The following is a 23,924-nucleotide window of genomic DNA, read 5'->3' on the forward strand; positions in this document are numbered from 1 at the left end:
TGTAAATGGAATATATTTATTATATATATATATATATATATATATATATATACTTTATTTGGCTCCTTATTTCTCAGCTTTTTTTGGGAATTGATCATTCAACCTTAAATGGTGCAGCAGTTCCAAGTAAGTACCTTTCATTGATGATTCTGGATCATCAAGCCTGTCCATAAATGCATGTGTAAAGCGTTTCCTTTAGTTGTGGCTCAAAGGTCGACATGCCAGTTCTTGAACAATACTGCTTTATGTCGTCTGTTTTGGTCAGGAGGTGTGTTGATGTAACATGTTTAATCACTGCGTGAGCTCTCGTCACATTTAATCATGTAAATACAAAGCCCTGTTTGTCCCAAAGTACCAAGAGTCTGGGGTTTTATGTAGAGTCACATTTGTGTGGTCTGACCACAGTTGGGCTGCATTCAGTAAAATAATTTAACATACAGCACATGTCCAACAACCGTTACACTCAGACCCACTTGGCAGAAGCAGGACAGCAACACTTTCCCTCTGAAACTTGACCCCAGCTCAGCTCATACGCTGTCCCCCGTCTCTGTGAGCATAGATCACGCGCTCCTCTCACGCTGCACACTCTGCAGCACAGCTGTTTACTGGCTCTGCCTGGCCCACTGAAACAGACCTGCGCTGAAGTTACAGAATTCAAATGTGTGCATTACTTTTTTTCACTTTAATAAAACATCACATCAGTCTGTAAACTGGACCAAAGCAGCAACTTCACAGACAATGAAGTCCATTTAAAGGTAAAGGTGCACGTATTTGTCACAGTACAGTGTACACTGTACAGCGAAATGTGTCCTCCGCATTTAACCCATCTGTGGTAGTGAACACACACACCTGTGTGTTAGGGGCAGTGAGTACACACACACCCAGAGTGGTGGGCAGCCAACTCCAGCGCCCGGGGAGCAGAGAGGGTAAAGGGCCTTGCTCAAGGACCCAACAGTGGCAGCTTGCCGAGCCCGGGAATCGATCCCACAACCCTGTTATCGATATCCCAGCGCTCTAACCGCTGAGCCACCACTGCCCCCTACAGCCACCACAATATAAATAATAACAATAACAATACAATATAAACAACTGACAGATTCACTCTATGGAGAAAAGAGGAAAACCGCCAACATGGAGATACGAGGCTTGAAAGTGACAGTAACAACACAATATATGTCCAAATATTTGTGGCCACCCCGTCTAATGAATGCATTCAGCTACTTTACGTTGCAGAGAGAAGTACTGCCAATAGAATAGGACTCTCTGGAGCAGATCATCATGATGCTGGCCGGCACGGGTGTTAGCTCACGTGTCAGAGCTGGGGCTCCTGCGCTTTTCTCCGAGCGTGTTGGCTGCCTAGTGACACTGCATTGGCGGCTGTCTGAAAAGAGGCGGAGGCTGACTTCCTCTCCTAGTGTTGGGAGCATTGCGAGTGATGGGGGGAGTCCTAGTGAGTGGGTGTGTTCATTGAATCTGGAAACTGGGCAAAAAATGCAGTAAATAAACAATTAATAAGCAGTTGTGTATTAACATGTGCAGAAGAGTCTCTGTGGAGGATGTGACTTATGTACGTACACATCATCAATACATGTAGTTTGTCCATGGGGCACCAGTCTTTAGGTCTTTTAGTCAGACCGTAGATTCACACTAATTTCTACTGATTGGCTGATTTTCCGAGTGTGAAATCCAACCACAGAAGGTGAATTTCAGAATAGTGAGTGGAGGAAATCATTCAATTTACCAGCTGTACTCTAGTACATAAGCAGCCCAATAAACACTGAATAAAAGAGCTTCATATTTGCATGACTGAAATGTGACTACGTGTGCTCATGTTACATCAACACAATACAATGAGAGAGGAAGTGCGTTGATATACTTTAGCTGTGTGCGTCACATTTAACCCCTTTACACTCCAAGGCTTATCACACACTGAGGTGTATTACTCTGTAACTACAGGGACGTCTGTACAGACTGGTTGTAGAAGTTTGTAATAACACTTTCAGCCCACAGGCTGGTCATAGGCTGTTTAAGGGGTTAAAAGGGTTTAAAGGTGCCCTTCCATGTCTTACTTTACTTAAATACTTAATAAATGCTTCCTTTTCTTTGGCACCTTTAAATGACCATTTGTTTACTTGCAGGAAAACATCCTGGAATACACAGTTAGTCTCATACAGACATAAATAAGGACAGAGAAGGTGAGTATTACACTTTCATCTCTTCTGTTTGCTTTTATGAAGTTATTTACATTACAAAAATACACACAGGAAGCACAAACAGAACTGCCATTAAACTATAAAAAGCAATAACAGCTTTTTAACCACTGAGTTTTAGTTTTACTGTATAGTTTATTTTACAGTTGTATGAACCTATCCTCTAATCCTGTGTGTTAAATGCATAATAATAATAAAATAAAACATAAAAAATAATAAAACAGTAGGTGTGTATTAAAATGCACAGAAGTGCGTTACCATAGAGGATGTGACTTATTTACACTCACATCACCTTAACATCAACTATACATGGGTACCCAAAGTTTCAAACATGACTATATACTGTATTATATACACTGGCTCTCAAAAGGGTTACTGAGATGCTCATACTGGCACACACTTTTGTCCTTGTACCTTACTGACAGGTAAGCGGATTTATGGATCAAACCTCTCAGAAGGTAGAAGCTGTTCCTTATTTGACATTGTTCCTTATCTTTTTACAAACATACAAATGTCATCCTCCTACTCTGTATAGTGGATCAGAAGATTCTCCTCTGTGAAGAAGTGTGTAGGTCTCCCAGCGGCTACGGCCTTCAGCTTCTGGAACTCTGCATTAGAGCAGGAAAGGTAATGAGAAGTAACTTCACTGATATTTCAACATGAGATAAAGCACTGGTAACTGAGGGGTTTCATACCTTTAATAACTGTGTACCAGCTTTTTAACCCCGAACTATAAATATTATCATCACTGTCTGGAACATATCTTCTGCCATCTGAGAAAACATGAACATCACACAAATTAAAAAACAAAGAAAACACATTCCGGTAAAACACGGCCGTCAGATTTGCTTTTAGTGTAGAAAGTATTAATTTTCAAGCGGTTATCCTGATGTTGGATTTAATATTTGGTCTTGAAATATAAAGCCTTTATCATCTATCTATAAATGTGTTTCCATTTTTTCATTTTCATTTTTCACCAGTATACTGTTTCCTGTTTGGAAAGTTTTGGTTCCTCTTTAGCTCAGTTCACTGTTAGTCAATTTCCATTTCAACTATTCAGCAAATTCAGTTCCATGTTGGTTCACAGCTGTTTGACAAACTAAGCAGACTATTGTAGCTCATTAAAATCACAAAGGGTGCCTTTGTAACACCTGGAGATCCTTCCTAAACGACTTGAAAGAGGACTAGGTTGAGGAAGGAGGACACTGTCAAAAAAATTGTATCATTGACATACTGGTAATATTTATTTGACTGACAGCCTTGTCTTATTGTTTATTTATGCAGTTAAATGTTTATACCTTTATTTTTCCTTCTACAGTACTATTTATGCTGCTGGTGTTGTTTTATATCCTAACTGGTAAACCTTAAAATAAACGAGGGAACACTCACATTTGCCCTTTAGATACAGCATGGACTGCGGCCCCCAGTTCTTCGACAGAGGCGTCTGTAGACGAGTGATACGGGTCATATTAATCAGTAATACCTGCTTTATTCATACGCTGAAAGACTTCAGGAAAACATCCTTACCTTCTGAACGCAGTGTGACTCCGCAACCAAGATGACCATCACGACTGAGCACGTCCATAAAAGCCGCGTCCTCGGAACCTGTTTACGAGAGAAACATCAGCTGAACACACTCAGTGTCAGTGTTACAGTGAGGTCTGAGTGAAAAGCTGCATAAGACTGTTTACCATTTTTGCTCAATCAGGACAGGCAGCGGATGAGATGGAACTGAGCGATGATTCTCATCGGTCCGGTTCTCGGCTCCCTTTTTGTTCCTATCAGGAGCCGCGGGGCCCCCGGTTCGATAGAGCCTACTGTGAGGAACGGCTCAGGCTTTTAGCCTGTCCTATCACAGAAAACCGCCCATATTAACCCCTCTGAAACTGACGTCAACAACACAACTGCCATAATGGAGATCAATAGTAAGGTTTACCATCTCCAAACCCACACACAATTTGTGTTCATGTCAGGGTGAATACAGGCAGACAGATCACCAATATTCATCAATAGGTAACAAAATCATTCCATTAAAAAACCTGAACCACAAACATAAATAACAATAACAAAAATAGAATATAAAAACACATTAATATAAATAGAAGTGCAAATCAGCTGATAAAGATATCTCCACACAACTTCATATTCATATAAATTAATTAAACTGCACTTTAATTTATGTTTTATTAAAACGCAACTTATACATGAAATGTATTTGACTGAAATGTGAACATCAATTCTACGTCCATAAAATATATATTAACACGTGTTGCTAAATATAAGCAGAGAGATGAAACTGTCGCTGTAATATATTTTATTAGTGTGGAAAAACAGAGCCAATTCAAAGTACTGTTTCTTCACTGCAATGCAATTTTTAAATGTCGATAGGTAACAATATAATTCCATTGAAAAACCTGAACCACAAACATAAATAACAATAACAAAAATAAACAAATACATTAAACATCACAAATACTCACAGAAGTGTTGCAGTTAGTGAAGGACATTCCTACAATATCTGTTTATGGACTGAAGTAAATCAATTAGCAAATAAACATTTAGAAATATGTAGAATATAAAAACACATTAATATAAATAGAAGTGCAAATCAGCTGAGAAAGATATCTCCACACAACTCTAACAGTAAGGAAAATTCATATAAATTAATTAAACTGCACTTTAATTTATGTTTTATTAAAACTCAACTTATACATGAAATGTATTTGACTGAAATGTGAACATCAATTCTACGTCCATAAAATATATATTAACACGTGTTGCTAAATATAAGCAGAGAGATGAAACTGTCGCTGTAATCTATTTTATTAGTGTGGAAAAACAGAGCCAATTCAAAGTACTGTTTCTTCACTGCAATGCAATTTTTAAATGTTAAGTAAAATTTAAAATTATCCAGGCTGAAAATAACAGAACCTGAATTTGCTCAAACCGCTCATCTGTCTGCACACCAACTGAATCAGCTGCAGCAATACAATCCCTGTCCTTCAGTTACTTACTGGTGGTGGGAATTATGCTGATGTGACGTCACAAGTCAGCTCAAAGCACCATTTTTGTCAGTGCCCCTAAAATGGCCCACGGTAGCAGTGGGAGATGCTGTTGCTGATCTATCACTGCACACCTGTGGATTTAAATATCGAACGCACGATCTGCGTCAGGCACTGGCCGAACTCCTCCAAAATCATTCGCTCAGCGTGAGGCTGCGTGTGCCCTTCTCTCTCGGCCTCCTCGGCCTGGGCCAGCAGGCAGCCACATGTGGCTTCCACAACGTCAGGCGTGATGCAGGAGAGAGGACACCTATTAACACACACACACACACATCTTCTTTAAGCGTGAGAAACACAAGTGTGGAAAATAACAAGCTCACAAACCAGAAATAAGCTTAAAGCCCAGAGCTTGGCCTGGTTTTGGTGGAGCCCTAAACATCCCTCTACTCCTTCATCACAACTTCATTTTAGCCACTTAAACTTTAACAATAATTTGAACACTAACATACATACACACACACACACATACAGTATATACTGTATATACTGCCCAGCAGCGTCTCTACTTTCTTCCGGAAGCTGAGAAAGGCCCGTCTCCCTCCACCCATCCTCACCCTCTTCTATAGGGGAACCATAGAGAGCATCCTGAGCAGCTGCATCACTGCCTGGTTTTTCAAATAACTACTACCTCACTGGACTCATTATTTATTGCACATTGCATAATTTGCACACTACCCCTAATTATTTATTATTCTCTGGTCTGTACTGTGTTGTGCTGTCTGTCTGCACTTGTATTGTGTTGCACTTGTTTTTGTATGCACTGTCTATGTTGCACCATGGTCCTAGAGGAACGTTGTTTCGTTTCACTGTGTACTCTGTATGTAGTTGAAGTGACAATAAACCCACTTGACTTGACTTGATTTAATACACATTAACTCAATAAAATATTGTATTGTATGACACCTGCACATTCCACCTAAGGAAGCTTTAATTCCATCCCATTCTAACCCCATAGGCATTACTCTGGAGCGGGTCCCCCTCTGCAGCTCTACCAGCAGCAGCAGCAGGTCTGGAGCTCTGCTGCAGTTACGGAGTCAGTTGGAGGCTTTTCTGCACTCTGCTCTGAGCTCAGCACTCGGCCCTGACCCCGCTCTGTAACTTTACGTGGTCTGACAGACACTCGGTGGCTGAGCTGCTCTCTGTGAGCTGTTCCTCCTAAACTCTTCCACTGTTCAATAATAACACCACTCACAGCTGATGGAGGAAGATCTAGGAGGGAGGAGATTTCACCAGCTGACTTGTTGTTGTTGGTGCAGCGGTGTCTCCTATTACATACAGAACCACGCTGGAGTTCAGTGAGCTCTTCAGAACCTCCCGTTCTTTCACTGATGTGTGGAGGAAAGACAGACTGCAGGACTAGGGGCAGAATTTTACACACCTGTGGTGCAATGGCACTCAAACAGACACCTGACTTTAGTGATTAAGAGGTGTGTACCAATACGTTTGGCCGTACTTTTGGCCATATATCCACTGTTATCTCTTCTGATGTGATGTAAGATGTATTTTGCAGCTCTTTTTCCTGTACTAATTAAATTTAACATGTTCATTGAAAGACTAATGAATCATGTGGTCTTTCACAGATCACCACCACTGACTTTAACTGAGCCATTGTCCAGAGTCACACATCTCTCTCCATAGGAACTGGATGTGGAGAAAAACACACTCTAATACCACAGTGTCACAGGATGTGAGAACAGTGGCTATGGAGATAAAAGCTAAATAAAGCCTCCTCCAATTTATTCCTGTAGTTCATTATATACAACATCACATCTGGTAATTGGTTAAATGACACTGAGATATTTTAGGTTTATTTTAGGATATCAAAAATGAAATAAAAGTAAAGGATGGTTTTAAGACCGTATGCATTACTATGACTTTTCATCAAATTAAATAAATTTACTTACTGGCTCAGATTCTGAACTTCTAATCCGAACCACATTACTTTGTAAGTATTAGAGGACCCACTGTATGGACAAAGGTATTATAGAGTTTCTTATGCTTTTGTTGGAGTACCTGTCTCTACTGTTCAGGGAAGAAAGCTTTCTACTAGGAGCATTGCTGTTAGGGATCATATTGGATGAAGCACCATCATTCCAGAGAACACAATTCTGCTCCAGAGAGTCCTATTCTATTTGTAGTACTTCTCTACATGGTACACACAAGCTGTGTGTGCATCTGCACATCTGTTTTAGCAATAGGTGCAAGTAGCTGAATGCATTCATTAGATTTCATTCAATGGAGAAGTGTTCACAAACAATAGTGTACAGAGGTGTAATCTCACTTGGAGTTGTGTACGCTGGTGCAGTTAGGGCTGTTGGGAGTGTCTGTGATTTCCTTCACTGGAAGATCTCTCACCGGACCTCCATCATAATTGTGACAGCCGATGCACTTACAGACGGAGGAGCACATGATCTTGGCCTGCAACATTAGCTCTGTGGTTAGAAACTGGCTGAACACCAGCAAGGTGGACTTACATAAACAAGCTTGGGAGTATAGAAGCTAACCACACTACCTACAACTGGCTCCTGTGTGTGTGCATGTGTGTGTGTTCACCTCATAACACTCGCAGTAGTTCTTTAGGCAACCCGAGCGTTTGCAGTTGCAACCCTTCGTGTGACGACTTTTCACATCCCCCACCTTCCTGCTTCCGATTTTTGGACAAAAAGCTTCTGGGTTCCTCTTTAAGCAGATCTGTGGAGAATGAAGGATGTCTAGCAGTGCAGACTAGATACAGATACACCATATGTCCAAATGTTTGTGGAAATCCCTTCTAATGAATGCATTCAGCTAAGTTGCACCCATTGCTGACACAGATGTGCAAATGCACACACACAGCTTGTCTAGTTGCTGTAGAGAAGAAGAACTGCCAATAGAATAGGACTCTCTGGAGCAGATCATCATGAACCTATTGGCACCATGCTGCCTAATGTCAGGTGTGGGCTAGAGGGGTATACAGCCCCCCATCATTGAGCTGTGGAGCAGTGGAAGGACTGTGTTCTCTGGAATGATGGTGCAGTACTTTTGGGATGAGTTGGGGATGAGGTGAGGTGGGGTGGTGATTATCTAACATCCTGACCTCACTAACGCTAACGTTAAGGCTCTGGTTTGGCCACAGAGTGATGTTGACCTTCCTATCTATAAGTGACCACAGTGAAATGTCAGGGGCAGACTGTACCTTCATAGCTCTGTATCTCTCTGACTTGTGCTCCATGTTGTTACAGCAGTTGATGCAGTTACAGTTGCTACAAACTTCTCCACTTGCAAAGCAGTCACAGTATCTGGTGGACAGATCTGCTTTAAGGGATGGCACTGTGATGACACACTATTGATATTGATATTGAGTATACATGAATATCATCAGCACTCCCACAACACTATAATAAATAGAGGCCAGCCTTCAGACTCTGCATCCCCAGTGTATTTAGCATTTTATTCTATTTATTAGCATAGCAGTGTCATGAAAATGTTAGCACTGTTACTGTTACCTGCTGTTTAGTCCAGGATCCAGGGTCTTAACCCTGACTGAAAGAAAAACTGAATGAATGGATACTTACAGTTTCAAACACTGGGATCTAGTGCAGTTGCAACGCTTCTTCAGTCTTTCCCTGGCAAGAGAGACATTTAAACACTTGAACATTTAAATATGAATTATTTACAAACAGATTCTGTGTAAAACATTCTGTGTAAAAAATGTGGAGTGTGCAGTAGTACAGTAAGCACAGTGTGTACAGTAGTACAGTGTGTGTACAATCTAATTCCATTCAATCTCACAATCTCAAATTTAAGGTCAGTGCAATTGAATGTGTTAAAATCAACTCTGGTTATGTGTAATAATAGCATAGTATAATAATAATAATAATAATAATAATAATAATAATATAGAATACTATTATTCAGTATGTGTGTGTATGTCTGTAATGTAGGTGCTTATGTAAGTGTGTTGGCTGTGATTCTTCATACCGCCCTCTTATGACTTCACTGGACACCACTCCTTCTGTTTCAGGGCGTGTCGGGAAGGAGCTCTCAGGGCACTGCAGAAGTGAAAAATATTTTGAAAAAAGGATGGACATTTTTTTCAGGATGCAGGCAAAGTGTTGAGTTTGTAAGTGTGTATGTACCTGCTGAGTACTATGTATCTTTTGAAATAAAATTAATTTAATAAATCAATCAATCAATCAATCAATCAATCAATCAAGCTCAACAGAGACTCTGGAACAGCCTACTTTTGGACATTAGGTCTGCCCCCTCTGTTTTAGTGTTTTAAACAATTTTGTTATTTTGCTTTTTTATCTGATTAAATGTGTGTCGTTTCTGTGTTTGGATGTGTTGGTTTTGGTTTTTTCAGCGTAACCATCTGTCCTCCATCATTTACATTACACACAACCTGCACACACACACACCAGATTGCTCTCACTGGACACTACAAGTTAAACTACTACATGAAGGGTTCCCAGTTTTTGGCACTCTCTCTGCTCTGCACATTGTGATTTCCTCTATATGGACAAAAGTATTGGGACACCTACAGAAGCTTTTATTTACATTTAAAGAATGTAAATGCAGCTGGATGCACTGTCAACTGTGGGACCCAATGTCTAAATGAGAAAAATTCATTTTGTCAGTGTGGGCTATCTTGTGTAGAATTAAATAAAATGAATTGTCTATTGAAGAATTAGGCTGTAATGTAATAAAGCGTGGAGAAGGTAAAAGGGGTGTGCAGACTTTGCAGCTTGACTGTAATTGAAGAAAAACACAAGAATCTAAATAGTACGTGGTTCCCAGAGCTTATATTTGGCTAAGTTGTTCAATCTTACGTCGTGGCCCATGTCCAGCTGATTACACTGTCTAAGCTCGGCGGCAGACTCCTGTCTGGAACAGGCTTGTTTACAGAGCTCGTCTGCTCCCTCCGAGGTAATGCTGTCCACAGCTTCACACACCTCCTCCTGTCCCAACACAAGGATTACACCCTAAACGTACTTACTGAAACTGTGACCTCTGCTCAGGCACACAGCATCCACCAAAGACATCTCCCCACCCGCACACCCCACCTGATCCATATGTTGATCTATATGTTAAAAACAGTAATGTAAACATTGCATATATATATATAGAGAGAGAGAGAGAGAGAGAGAGAGATTACCCTGTACATTTTAAACAGTGCAGTATAGTATATATGCAAGTTTTTCACTCACCTGTGTAATGTAATGTAACCATAACTGTGATTTGATTTAATAAAACCTTCTTTAGGTTTTCAGTAAAGCTTAAGGCATTTGTTTATAAACTACCACTGACACTGTATCACAGAGTATCACAGGAATACTTTACTTCCCATTTCTTTTGTACGTACTGATGATATCCCATAAGGAAAAGCCTCTTCAGGTGTCCAGGTGGGTGGCGTGTTGGTACGGAGGCCCAGCGGAGGATTCAGACAGTGACAGGGGTCGGCCTGAGGCAGCAGGTCACCAGAATACGGGATGGGGGGGTACTGGGACACTGGTTCACAGTAAAATATGTAACTGCCCAAATCATCATCCACTCTGGGACACCCTGGTCCATCTCGATATGAGGTGTGAGGTGGTGGTCTGTCTCTGCTGTGGTGAACCGAGCCTGAATAAAAGACTTCGTTTGGGATTTCAACTCGGAAGCAAGATGAAGGAACCAAAGATCCACCATCTAAATCCCTCAGATAACTGCACTCTGGCCCTCCGAGCTCATTCATGTCCTGCACATCAAACTTTAACACATAAAGACATAAAGTCATTACATTACAGATTTATTTGCTTTTTAAATAAAATAAACAAAATAACATCATTATTAGCTAACGTCTCTGTTGGTCTAATAAATACCATTGTGAGTGTAGGGAAATTGGGCATATATGCTGAATATACACCAATAAATCCGACGTATTGCTCAGCGCTATGGACACTGCTCTCTGAGGTCAAACCCGCTGCTAGTTGCTAGGCAACATGAGGCCCAGCTAACGTCCCCATAGCTGAACCCCACAGCACTGCAGCCCCTCAACTTGCCTTTATTATTAGCTAATTATCCCAATACTGACTCGCACTCATATCTCAGAAAGCCGCAAACTCTACAGATCACCAAACCACTCTTCAGCGTCCGAGTAAACACGCTGTGTGTCCATAGTCAGGTCGATAATAACCGTAGCTAAGCTAAGCTAAGATAAGCTAAGATAAGATAAGCTAAGCTAAGATAACCGTAAGATAAGCTAAGCTAAGCTAAGATAACCGTAGCTAAGCTAAGCTAAGCTAAGATAACCGTAGCTAAGCTAAGATAACCGTAAGATAACCGTAGCTAAGCTAAGCTAAGCTAAGATAACCGTAGCTAAGCTAAGATAACCGTAAGCTAAGCTAAGCTAAGCTAAGCTAAGATAACCGTAGCTAAGCTAAGCTAAGCTAAGATAACCGTAAGATAAGCTAAGCTAAGCTAACCGTAGCTAAGCTAAGATAACCGTAAGATAAGCTAAGCTAAGCTAAGCTAAGCTAAGCTAACTGAAGCGGAGCTCTGTGCTGAGCGCTAATGTACCGGCCGCCCTCTCACCTCTCAGCTTAAGCAGGGTCGGGGAATCGAATAATACACTTTTCTGACTGAATGTGGTGTTTAAAATGTGTTTTGTGTCATTTTCTTTTTTTAAATGATAAAATCGGCTCGGGTTAATTTTAATCTGAGCTCGTGCCAGTTATAGACTGTTTAAAGTGGCTCGTGCTGGCCATGCCGCCACTGGCCTGAACACATACTTGGACCTTTTGGTGTTTTTAGGTCATATAAAGTTTGTAAAAGTCATATTTACTGGATTAAAGTAACACCGGCACTCACCCGCTACATTTTACAATTAAAAGACTAAGATTAATTCTTCTGAGAATGAGATTGTATAAATAGACGTGCGCACTTAATACTGCATAATTATAATTTATCATGTCTATTTAATTTATGTTCACATGCAACGACCACTAGAGAGGCGAAATACTTGGAAAAGAAATGTTATTTGTGTTTCTTTCGAAACATTTTATTATTATTATTATTATTGTTGTTATTATTGTTATTATTATTATTGTTATTATTATTATTATTGTTATTATTGTTATTATTATTATTATTATTATTATTATTATTATTATTGTTGTTGTAATCCAGTTAATACAGGCATGTTATATTTCTGTATTATAGTTTTATATATTTTTTATTGTTCAGGAGATTAAAAGGTGCATGTAATAATACAGCTACATGGACCACTTTGCTTTCTACTATTTAGAAATAATGATCTCATAAGAGTTTTTACACTCTTGCCACGGTGTGACTGCAAACAAAAGCATGTTTGTGGCCTTAAAAGCGTCTCTGTTGGATCACAGCAGACGAAGCTTTCTGGAAAACCCACGTGATTAATGTAAGATCATAAGATAGAACCTCCTGTGTGAGACACTTCCCAGGAGAGTGTGTGTGATCAGCACTGTACAGCAGGGGGTCAGGATTCGATATGCTGTGGCCCTGGACCATAGGGTGGATGATCTGGCCTGGGCTGCAGTGATTCAGCGTAACCGTCTGTCCTCCATCAGTTACATTACTCACAACCTGCACACATTAAACCCTTCTTTAGGTTTTCAGTAAAGCTTAAGGCATTTGTTTATAAACTACCACTGACACTGTATCACAGAGTCACTGTATAATAACCCATACACAGCAGACTAGAGCTTTTTTGTTTTTGCCTAATTATGAACATTAATGCTATTGGAATACTTTACTTCCCATTTCTTTTGTACGTACTGATGATATCCCATAAGGAAAAGCCTCTTCAGGTGTCCAGGTGGGTGGCGTGTTGGTACGGAGGCCCAGCGGAGGATTCAGACAGTGACAGGGGTCGGCCTGAGGCAGCAGGTCACCAGAATTAGACCCACCGTCCAAATCCCTCAGATAACTGCACTCTGGCCCTCCGAGCTCATTCATGTCCTGCACATCAAACTTTAACACATAAAGACATAAAGTCATTACATTACAGATTTATTTGCTTTTTAAATAAAATAAACAAAATAACATCATTATTAGCTAACATCTCTGTTGGTCTAATAAATACCATTGTGAGTGTAGGGAAATTGGGCATATATGCTGAATATACACCAATAAATCCGACGTATTGCTCAGCGCTATGGACACTGCTCTCTGAGGTCAAACCCGCTGCTAGTTGCTAGGCAACATGAGGCCCAGCTAACGTCCCCATAGCTGAACCCCACAGCACTGCAGCCCCTCAACTTGCCTTTATTATTAGCTAATTATCCCAATACTGACTCGCACTCATATCTCAGAAAGCCGCGAACTCTACAGATCACCAAACCACTCTTCAGCGTCCGAGTAAACACGCTGTGTGTCCATAGTCAGGTCGATAATAACCGTAGCTAAGCTAAGCTAAGCTAAGCTAAGCTAAGCTAAGCTAAGATAAGATAAGCTAAGCTAAGATAACCGTAAGATAAGCTAAGCTAAGCTAAGCTAAGCTAAGCTAAGATAAGATAAGCTAAGCTAAGATAACCGTAAGATAAACTAAGCTAAGCTAAGCTAAGATAACCGTAGCTAAGCTAAGATAACCGTAGCTAAGCTAAGCTAAGATAAGATAAGCTAAGCTAAGATAACCGTAAGATAAGCTAAGCTAAGCTAAGCTAAGCTAAGATAACCGTAAGATAACCGTAGCTAAGCTAAGCTAAGCTAAGATAACCGTAGCTAAGCTAAGATAACCGTAAGATAACCGTAGCTAAGCTAAGCTAAGCTAAGATAACCGTAAGATAAGCTAAGCTAAGATAACCGTAGCTAAGCTCAGATAACCGTAAGATAAGCTAAGCTAAGCTAACCGTAGCTAAGCTCAGATAACCGTAAGATAAGCTAAGCTAAGCTAACCGTAGCTAAGCTAAGATAAGCTAAGATAAGCTAAGCTAAGCTAAGCTAAGCTAAGCTAACTGAAGCGGAGCTCTGTGCTGAGCGCTAATGTACCGGCCGCCCTCTCACCTCTCAGCTTAAGCAGGGTCGGGGAATCGAATAATACACTTTTCTGACTGAATGTGGTGTTTAAAATGTGTTTTGTGTCATTTTCTTTTTTTAAATGATAAAATCGGCTCGGGTTAATTTTAATCTGAGCTCGTGCCAGTTATAGACTGTTTAAAGTGGCTCGTGCTGGCCATGCCGCCACTGGCCTGAACACATACTTGGACCTTTTGGTGTTTTTAGGTCATATAAAGTTTGTAAAAGTCATATTTACTGGATTAAAGTAACACCGGCACTCACCCGCTACATTTTACAATTAAAAGACTAAGATTAATTCTTCTGAGAATGAGATTGTATAAATAGACGTGCGCACTTAATACTGCATAATTATAATTTATCATGTCTATTTAATTTATGTTCACATGCAACGACCACTAGAGAGGCGAAATACTTGGAAAAGAAATGTTATTTGTGTTTCTTTCGAAACATTTTATTATTATTATTATTATTGTTGTTGTTATTATTATTATTATTGTTGTTATTATTGTTATTATTATTATTATTATTGTTATTATTATTATTATTATTATTGTCGTTGTTGTAATCCAGTTAATACAGGCATGTTATATTTCTGTATTATAGTTTTATCTATTTTTTATTGTTCAGGAGATTAAAAGGTGCATGTAATAATACAGCTACATGGACCACTTTGCTTTCTACTATTTAGAAATAATGATCTCATAAGAGTTTTTACACTCTTGCCACGGTGTGACTGCAAACAAAAGCATGTTTGTGGCCTTAAAAGCGTCTCTGTTGGATCACAGCAGACGAAGCTTTCTGGAAAACCCACGTGATTAATGTAAGATCATAAGATAGAACCTCTTAGTTTAGTTGTTTAGAGATAAAATGGGTTTACTAAAGTGCTAAATTCTGGTTCTTGTGAAACAGGAAGTTTTAGAAGTGTAGAATACGAGTTTAATACTTAAAAGAGAGGAAAAGTAGTGGTAGTAGTTGTAAACCAAAGCTACCGATTTCTGTTATTACAAAGTAAAGACAAAGAGACTTTTAATTTGTAAAACGGTTACCCAACTTTACAGTGCGACTCTGGGGTTTGCTGTAACTGCGAGCAGCTTTTATGAAGAGTGTGTCTGTGCAGATTATCGAGGCAGAGGACTTTCCTCTCCGTGTCGATTGAGTAGAAAACGTGGTTTTATTAAGAGATTCAGAAACAGAGAGAGAGAGAGAGAGAGAGAGAGAGAGAGAGAGAGGGGGTTATGAAATTAGCCACACCCACACAGCACCATGTGCAGCCTGTGTGTGTGTGTGTGTGTGTGTGTGTGTGTGTGTGTGTGTAAGAGTGAGTGAGTGAGTGTGTGTGTGTGTGTGTGTGTGAGAGTGTGAGAGAGAGTGTGTGAGTGTGTGCTGAGGGAAAGTCTGATGGTGGAAGGAAAAGTTGTGCTGAAGGCTGGCTGTTCACCATGACTCTGAACTTCAGTAAATGTTCCTCTGTGCTGATCACAGGGGCGAGCCGAGGCCTGGGACTGCAGATGGTCACGCACCTGGTCAGCTCCGCGGAGAGGCCGAGCAAGATCATAGCAACTGCGAGGAACCCAGCAGCAGCTCAGGTGGGCTAACCTGACTCTCACACTTACATCACCGCAGACCTCCATATCTCACTGCCCTGCGTGCGGAAGTCTGTTCCTCAGGTTCCTCAGGTTCCTCTGAGCTGCTCTGCTGAGAACATTGAGGTTAAGGTTCTGTTGTTTTTTAGGAGCTGCAGCAGATTGCAGAGTCTCACCCAGGCTTTCACATTGTTCCTTTAGGTGAGTTGCACTGTGGTATGCTGTGATACACTCCGTTTAAAAGTGGGAATTTGATGTTTACAGAAATTCTATATAGATATAACTGAAGAGCTGATTAGGGACCATTTCGCTCACAGCACCTCTATCATTTTGTCATCGAATGTTTATTACCTGTATATTTATTTATATACGATATAACACTCCTGTACATTCTGAAGCATAACTGCAAACAACAATGAAATGAATTATGCAACATATTAATTCTTAAATGTGGGATTAAAGAAATGAGGAATTCTAGAAATGGTGTAAAAACGTGCAGAAGGTCTCTCAGGTTTGTTTCCTGTAGAGGATTTTGTTACGTATTTATAACTTCAGCATGTGGGATTTGAACAGGGCTGCCCACACGTTTGTCTCAATGCATATATAGTTTGTAGAGTCTAGAGTCCAAAAGATCCCTCTAAGCTTGGACTCTTAAATACAGAGGTCAGTATAGAGACCACAGTACTCCACACACTCTGCACACTCCGTACTCTCTGAAGAGGGGAGGGTCCTCAATCTGGCTTCCTGTAGCTGCTGCCCTTATCAGATTTTGACCCCTGACTCTGGTCTACAAAGCCAAGACTGGACCAGCCAGCCCCTCCGTACTTGATGGCGATGGTCAAAAGCCGATCTGCACCGAGAGCCCTTCCAGCTTTAAGTACGGCTCGGCTCGACCCGCCATCCTTTAAGATCCACGGAAGACGAGGGTCCAGACTTTTTACTGTCCTGCACCGAAGTGGTGGAACGAACTTCCCCTGGGTGTCCGAACAGCAGAGTCCAACGCTCACTGTCCTCAAACCCAGACTGAAGACCCTCCTCTTCTGAGAGGACTTGGGTGAAGAGTAGAGTACTATGGTCTCCATATTGACTTTTACTTTGACTGTTTAGTAGAGTCTAAGATTAGAGGATCTGAATTTGAGTCTATTTAAACTGGCTGAGGTTAATAAATAGTGAAGCTATAAGAGCGTCTGCTAAATGCTGTGTAAATGTAAATGTAAATATTATGTAAAAATGTTGATCACATTTCCAGTTTAGATAAAGTAAGTCTGTCTAAACTTCATTTCCTTTCCTTTTCATTTAATTCAAATAAAGCTGACTGGTTAAAACCTACTGGACTCTGAGCTCCACACCTCTGTAAGCAGCTGTTGTTTTAATGTTGCAGTACATATGTTTGACCAGCAGATGGTGCACAGATGCGTTATAGTGTTTATAGTGTTGGCCCTGGACCTGGAGTCCATTCATGTCCTGCATACTGTAGTGATTTACACACACACACACACACACACACACACACAGTTATTGAGCTGATTAGTTGGATCAGGAAAACTAAAAGCAGTGCAGGACTGGAACCAGGGCTTTATACATGAAGCTCTGCTGTAGTTTCTTTTGACTGCATTGTCTAATCAAACAACTAATCCAGTCTAGTTCTCTTTCAGATGTGGTCAGTGATGTCAGTGTTGATGCTGCTGTCAAAGAGGTTTCCTCTATAGTGGGCGCTGAGGGTCTAAACTGTTTAATTAATAATGCTGCGATCCTGATCGCGTCTGACCTGAACACGGTGACCAGAGATGCCATGATGAAAACCTTCGAGAGCAACACAGTCGCACCTCTGTTTGTTACCAAGGTAACTGTTTGAGCTATTTAGGATATTTCTCTACACAGTTATGCTGTGTGTGTGTGTGTGTGTGTGTGTGTGTGTGTGTGTGTGTGTGTGTTTGGGGGGGGGGTATCAGCTTTATTGTCAAAACTGTAATATGTACAGGACATACACAGGATTGAAACTGCGGTACTCTCAGACCCATGGTGCAACAATAAACATCAGACATTTAAATAAACATTAAACATTAAATAACACTTAGCATAGAAATGGTATTTTACTAATTAGTAGGAATATAGGAGGGTTTGTATAAACAAATAGATAGAGGTACCTGACATTGATATCAGAAGGAAAGTGTCATATGCAGCAGTGTACTTCTAAAGTGTATGAATAAAGAGTATATATAGAGTAATAATAATAATAATAATCTGGGTGTGATCCGTGCAAATATAAACAGGAGTGCAGATGAAAGCTTATAGACTCTTAAAGTGGCGTGAGTATAACCAGTTCAGAGTTCAGTACTGTGTGTGTGTGTGTGTGTGTGTGTGTGTGTGTGTGTGTGTGTGTGTGTGTGTGTGCAGGATCCAGAGTCTGTGTGTTAAGGGGGTGAAAGGGGAGGCAGGGCAGGGAGAGAGTTGAGCATCCACTGCCTGGTGGACCGAGCTGTCCCTCAGTCTGCTGGTTCTCATCTGGAGAATATAAAGAACAGCTGGTGGATTGAAACATGGTCTTGGTTGGGCTGGCACTAATACAGGTTGCTTCTTCTAGGCCTTCCTGCCGCTGTTGAAGACTGCTGCAGTGGTGGGTGAAGGTGGTGGGATGGGGATTCACAGGTCAGCTGTGATCAACATCTCCTCTTTCCTGGGCTCCATCCAGCTGAACTGGGGCGAGGGGGCCACCTTTAAAAGCTATGCCTACAGGGTCTCTAAGGTGAGGAACAGCAGCACTCATCACTGCTACAGAATCTCCCTGTTATTATTACAAAAATAATAATAATAATAACCACCTCCTAAACTTTCAACACCTATTTAGTTGCCTAGGGTTAGAAAGCAGCCAATCGGAGGCTTTTCTGCATCATACGTTGCCACGGCGACCAGTGGTAGTGTTTTTGAAAAGTTGCCATCCACCATTATGTTAAAGAGAGAGAAAAAAGTCAGTTTCATCATCAACTGAGGCAGAGTTACATACACAGCACAACTGAATTTAGCACCACTGGGGGGCGCACTAGCCAGGTTAAAGCACTAAAGAGTCATTTACCAGCATTAAAGGTTTTTTGTTGGACAAACTCTAGTTTTACCCAAATGATTAGTTTTTTATTATTTTAAAAACTGCTATCAAAAAGTACAAAACAAACATTCCTCACGTCGGATTAAACAGGAATGTATGTGCTGTTTGTACTGAAACCATGCAGTCGGCCAGTATTTACTCTAATACTGACCTTATCCACCATACACTCAGATAACATTCATCATAATGCACTATATGGACACCCCTCCTAATGAACGCATTCAGCTACTTCAGCTAACAGATCTGCAAATGCACACACACACACACACACACACACACACAGCTTGTCTAGTCCCTGTAGAGACGGACTGCCAATAGAATAGGACACTCTGGAGCAGATAAAGAACATGAACCTAATGGCTCCATGCTGCCTAATGGGGATGAGTTGGGGGGTTTGGGATGATGAGGTGGGGTGACAGTAGAGACAGTTACTCCAACGGATGCAGGATAATAATAAAATCTCATCATATTTACCACAGAAACACGGTCAGTAAAATTCTATGATTATTGTTTTTGCTGGACTGTTCCTGTAGTCTGGTCTGAACATGGTGACTCGGTGTTTGGCGACTGATCTGGAGTCAGACGGGATCCTGCTCACTGCGCTTCACCCGGGCTGGGTTCGCACCGATATGGGAGGCCCAGATGTGAGCACACACACACACACACTTACACACACACACTGCACGTATGCAGGCTGTGTATTACCAGACTGTTCTTCTACAGATGTGTTCTTCATACAGGGTTCTACAGGGTTCTCTCACATCCGCTCACCTCGGGTCTGTTTAACCACATGAAGGAGCCAGACAGGTAATCAGACAGGTGGTTGCTGTGGCCTAGTGGGTAACACCACCACCCTTCCCCTGGCAGACTAGGGGCTGATTCCCTGCTCTAATAAGAATCCATGGGCTCCTGCATTCCCCTACCTGGGGATCATGATGTTCTAGATAAGAGCGTCAGCTAAACGCAGTTTCTGGTTTGCTAGAAATGTAAACTGCTAAAATGTTCTTCAGGGGTTCTTTAGTAAAGGTGATGGTTCTTTAAAGAACCATGACAACTCAAAGAACCGTTTGGATGCCTTGGTGGAACATCTTTTGTAGATAGTTCTTCTTTTTTTTGTTAAAAAATATGAATTAAACAAAAATAAATATGAATATAAATATATTATTCATATATGTTTGGACACTGAACCCATTTTCAGTCCTATATAGCACTTTTAGAGTGTAGCGATATGTAAGAAATGAGCCTGCAGTGAGAATCTATTATGAAAGCAGTTTTATTTAAAGTAAAATATTATTGTTAGTTTTTAAACTTATTGAATATTTCAGTCACTCTGTTGCAGCTAACCTCAGTATTTGACAAAGGTGTCAAACATATTCACACTCATTACTCAGGTAGAAGTGAGTGGAGATACTAGGGTTTAAAAGACTTCTATAGAAGCTGAAGTATCAACTTAAGCTTTTTACTCCAGTAAAAGTGTAAAAGTACTTCAAGTAGAAAAGAAAAGATAACCAACATTTCTACTTCAGTAAGATACGGAAGTACTCGTACTTCATTACGTGACACCTCTGGTGTTTGATGTGATCTAGAACCTGATGAGGCAGAAATAAAATGTAGCAAGTTTTTATTTGAAAGCTGTCTGGAGAACCTGTGGTGAGCCGGTGTGGAATGATCCAGTAGACTTTGTTCATTCCCTGATGCATAGAGCCTCCAGAGCGAGTGCTGATCCAGTGTAAAGAACAGCTGCAGATTGATATTCTGGAGAAAAGAGATACACGGCGAGGATGAAGATGAGGGGCTTGTTTGGTTGTATGTTTATAATGTAAAGATCAGAGACAGAGTCACATTTAGAGACAATAAAACTTACTGAATTAAACACAGATCTGATGATTATTCCTTTGATCCTCTGCAGGCGCCTCTGAGTGCAGAAGAGAGCATTTCGTCTGTGCTGTCTGTTATTTCCAGACTGACCGAGAAGGACCACGGGGAATTTTTGGATTACTCTGGAAAAAAATTACCATGGTGATCCAACGTGTTGTCTAAATGTGAAAGCGTGTGGGTGTGCTCATGAATGACCGTTACAGTTATGGAGCTTTTGGTTCCAGTAACTGGATTCTCTGTAGTAAATCTTCTACCCTTCAAACAGCATCAGTCTGTACATTTCTGACACATCAAATACACCAATCAGCCATAACATTAAAACCCTACCGCCTAATATTGTCTAGGTATAGTATTGTCTGATCCATCTGACCCATCAAGGCATGGACCTCTGAAGGTGTGCTGCTGTGGTCTCTGGCGCCAAGACTAACGTAAGCAGCGGATCCTTTAAGTCCTGTAAGTTGTGAGGTGGGCGGGACCTCCATGAGCATCAGTGAGCCTTGGGTCCCTGTTACTGGTCCACTGGCTGTCCTTCCTTTTAGGTACTGACCACGGCATAACGGGAAAAACACCCCACAAGACCTGCTTCCTGATGTTCTGGAGATGTTCTGACCCAGTCGTCTATCTAGAACATCACAGTCTGGTTCTTGTCAAAGTGGGCAATTTTCCTGCTTCGGCACCTTCATCACCTTCAAGAACTGACTGTTACTCACTGCCTGACATACACTATTTGGACAAAAGTATTGGGACACCTGCTTCTTCTGAAATCAAGGCTCTTAAAAGAGTTGATCCTGCTTCTGTTGGAGTAACTGTCTCTCCAGAGAAGAAGACTTTCTACTAGATTTTGGAGGAGCATTGCTGTGAGGATTTGATTGTATTCAGCGACAACAGTGGCTTTAGTGATCAGGTCAGGATGTTGGATGATGATCTCCACCCCACCTCATCCCAAAAGTACTGGATGGAGGTCCACCATCATTCCAGAGAACACAGCTCTTCCACTGTTCCACAGATCAATGCTGGGGGGCTTTATACCCCTCTAGCCCACGCCTGGCATTAGGCAGCATGGAGCCAATAGGTTCATGATGTAGATCTGCTCCAGAGGGTCCTATTCTATTGGCAGTACTTCTTCTCTACAGGGACTAGACAAGCTGTGTGTGTGCATTTGCACATCGGTGTCAGCAATGGGTGCAGCTTAAAGTAGCTGAATGTGTTCACTAGAAGGGGTGTCCACAAACATTTGGACATTCAGTGTAAGTTCTCATGCAGTAAAATCAGTGTGAATCAGAACTCCTGTTGTATGAGGGTGGAGGTTTCAGGTTAATTTTAGTGACTGTGTGTGTGTGTGTACACATGCTCAAATAGGGGTGGGTGTGTGAAAGTGCACCAACCCTTCTTGGATAATCCTAATGTCAGATGACCACCAGTGAGCTGAGGCCAGATTGGATAATTAATTATTCACATATACAACCTGTTTCTGTCTGTGAGTGTGAGTGTGTGTGTGTGTGTGTGTGTGTGTGTGTGTGTGTGAGAGCGAGAGAGAGAATTGTAATACACCGGACAGGTAAGAAAATCATAACTGCCAAGTGAAGGGTGACGGTTCTGAACTGTAAACAAACATGTTTACTTCATTTATATGTATTTCAGCGTGACACAAACAGCACAGGCCCTTCTCAGCTCATGAATAGAAATGGACTGGGAATCTGGAAGCGCGATATCACACAGCAGAGTGAAGCGAGAGCCATTTACAACTTTTATTTGGGACACATACTTCAAATCAACTGTTCAAGTAACTGTTCAGGACTCAGCTTATGTCTCAAGAAAGAAGAGAACAATACAGTGAAAAAGACGAAGGACATGACAGCATCAGTCCAGGAGAGCTCGGTGTTCAGACGGCAGAGGTCGGAGAAATCTGAGGTTTGGTCCGAGTTAAGGTCCGAGTTAAGGCTGACTCAACTCCTCGGATGTGAGGGAAGAAGGCAGATTATCCAGGGCTCCCACTTCTGCAGAAACAATGATACATACATATAAATAGAAACTTTCAGTGTCTGAAACAGTCCACTTCACAGTTCTTCAGCTTGTCAGCAAATGCACCATGAGGGGGCGCTCCAAGCACAATTTGCATTCACAGCAGTGGTGTAAAAGTCAGTTACACTCTCCCTGTAATCTGTAACACACTATACTGCTTTAATGGAGGTCTAAAGGTCAAAAAGCTGCTGCATCACACTCACCTTTCAACCTCAGGTATGATAGGAAGTCTATGATGGTGTGGACGATCTCTTCATCCGTTATCCTCAGAGCTCCTGAGAACGTACAGAGGGTCACTTTACGTACAGCTGCTGTAGTAACACCTTAAACTAGTCAGTACAGTTCAGGACCAGGTTCTGCTGCGAGTTCGCTCGGGAGGTCTGTTACTGAATGAGGAAAGGGTTCTCAGAGCTTTATTTTATATTGAGTGCAAGAGTTTTGGCACCCCTGGTGCACTGACTGAACAAACACAAACAAGCTCAAACACTGCAGTGTTCGCATTCTCCGTCTGAATGTTGAGAAAAAGAACCAGCAAATCAGATTAACCGGAGTGACTGACGTTCCAAAGAGAACAGTCAAACAAAGTATGGCACATCAACTAAGTTTGTGTTTGTCTGAATTTAACATATTAAACATTAAAAAGTTCTCTTATTAAATATGAAGCACCTCATGAACCTGACCAATCACTCACTCGCTCACATTTAGCAGGCTGAAGATTCTCCACAAGGGGGTGCTGTTACTACTCAAATGGCGTTCACTGCTTCAGATCAGTGACACTGTGAGTCCAAACATGTTCAAATCAATAAAAACAGGATATGTGTCTAAACTGTGCAGAAACTGTTGATATGAAAGTTTACTGTAGAGGATTTGTTCACACTGTTCAGTTGTTCAGTTGTTCAGTTGTGTGAGCGGGAGGTTGGTGCAGTGTAGTGAATAACCATGGCAGACTAGGGTTCGATTCCTGAGCTGAATAAGCCAACCACTCTACCTTGACTCCTAATTCTAACTCTCTCTCTCTCTCTCTCTCTCTATATATATATATATATAT

At 41.2% G+C, this 23,924-nt stretch overlaps 3 protein-coding genes across 4 annotated transcripts in view; 1 reads left to right on the forward strand and 2 right to left on the reverse strand.

Moving 5' to 3' along the window:
* Positions 1 to 1,930: 1,930 nt before the first annotated feature.
* LOC140541037 (spexin prohormone 2-like) lies at positions 1,931 to 4,251 on the reverse strand. Its single transcript, XM_072663549.1, has 5 exons — positions 3,902 to 4,251; positions 3,738 to 3,815; positions 3,600 to 3,654; positions 2,906 to 2,983; positions 1,931 to 2,818 (listed from the first exon to the last, which is right to left on the reverse strand). Exons 1-5 carry the CDS (start codon positions 3,902 to 3,904, stop codon positions 2,733 to 2,735), a joined length of 300 nt encoding a protein of 99 aa, XP_072519650.1. The 5' UTR covers positions 3,905 to 4,251; the 3' UTR covers positions 1,931 to 2,732.
* Positions 4,252 to 15,594: 11,343 nt separating this feature from the next.
* Positions 15,595 to 21,118, forward strand: LOC140540965 (C-signal). Its single transcript, XM_072663454.1, has 6 exons — positions 15,595 to 15,876; positions 16,023 to 16,074; positions 17,529 to 17,716; positions 18,458 to 18,619; positions 19,510 to 19,620; positions 20,886 to 21,118. Exons 1-6 carry the CDS (start codon positions 15,730 to 15,732, stop codon positions 20,997 to 20,999), a joined length of 774 nt encoding a protein of 257 aa, XP_072519555.1. The 5' UTR covers positions 15,595 to 15,729; the 3' UTR covers positions 21,000 to 21,118.
* Positions 21,119 to 22,588: 1,470 nt separating this feature from the next.
* gal (galanin/GMAP prepropeptide) overlaps positions 22,589 to 23,924 on the reverse strand; it is a 7,166-nt gene continuing 5,830 nt past the window's right edge. For both annotated transcript variants that reach the window (XM_072663294.1, XM_072663293.1), the window contains 2 exons: positions 23,080 to 23,151; positions 22,589 to 22,851 (listed from right to left, as the gene is read on the reverse strand). In XM_072663294.1, the coding sequence (XP_072519395.1) occupies positions 22,790 to 22,851; positions 23,080 to 23,151 (134 nt within the window). In that variant the 3' untranslated portion in view covers positions 22,589 to 22,789. The remainder of the gene's footprint in view (positions 22,852 to 23,079; positions 23,152 to 23,924) is intronic.

This window comes from Salminus brasiliensis, chromosome 19 (assembly GCF_030463535.1).
Source record: "Salminus brasiliensis chromosome 19, fSalBra1.hap2, whole genome shotgun sequence".
NCBI classification, from domain to species: Eukaryota; Metazoa; Chordata; class Actinopteri; order Characiformes; family Bryconidae; genus Salminus; species Salminus brasiliensis.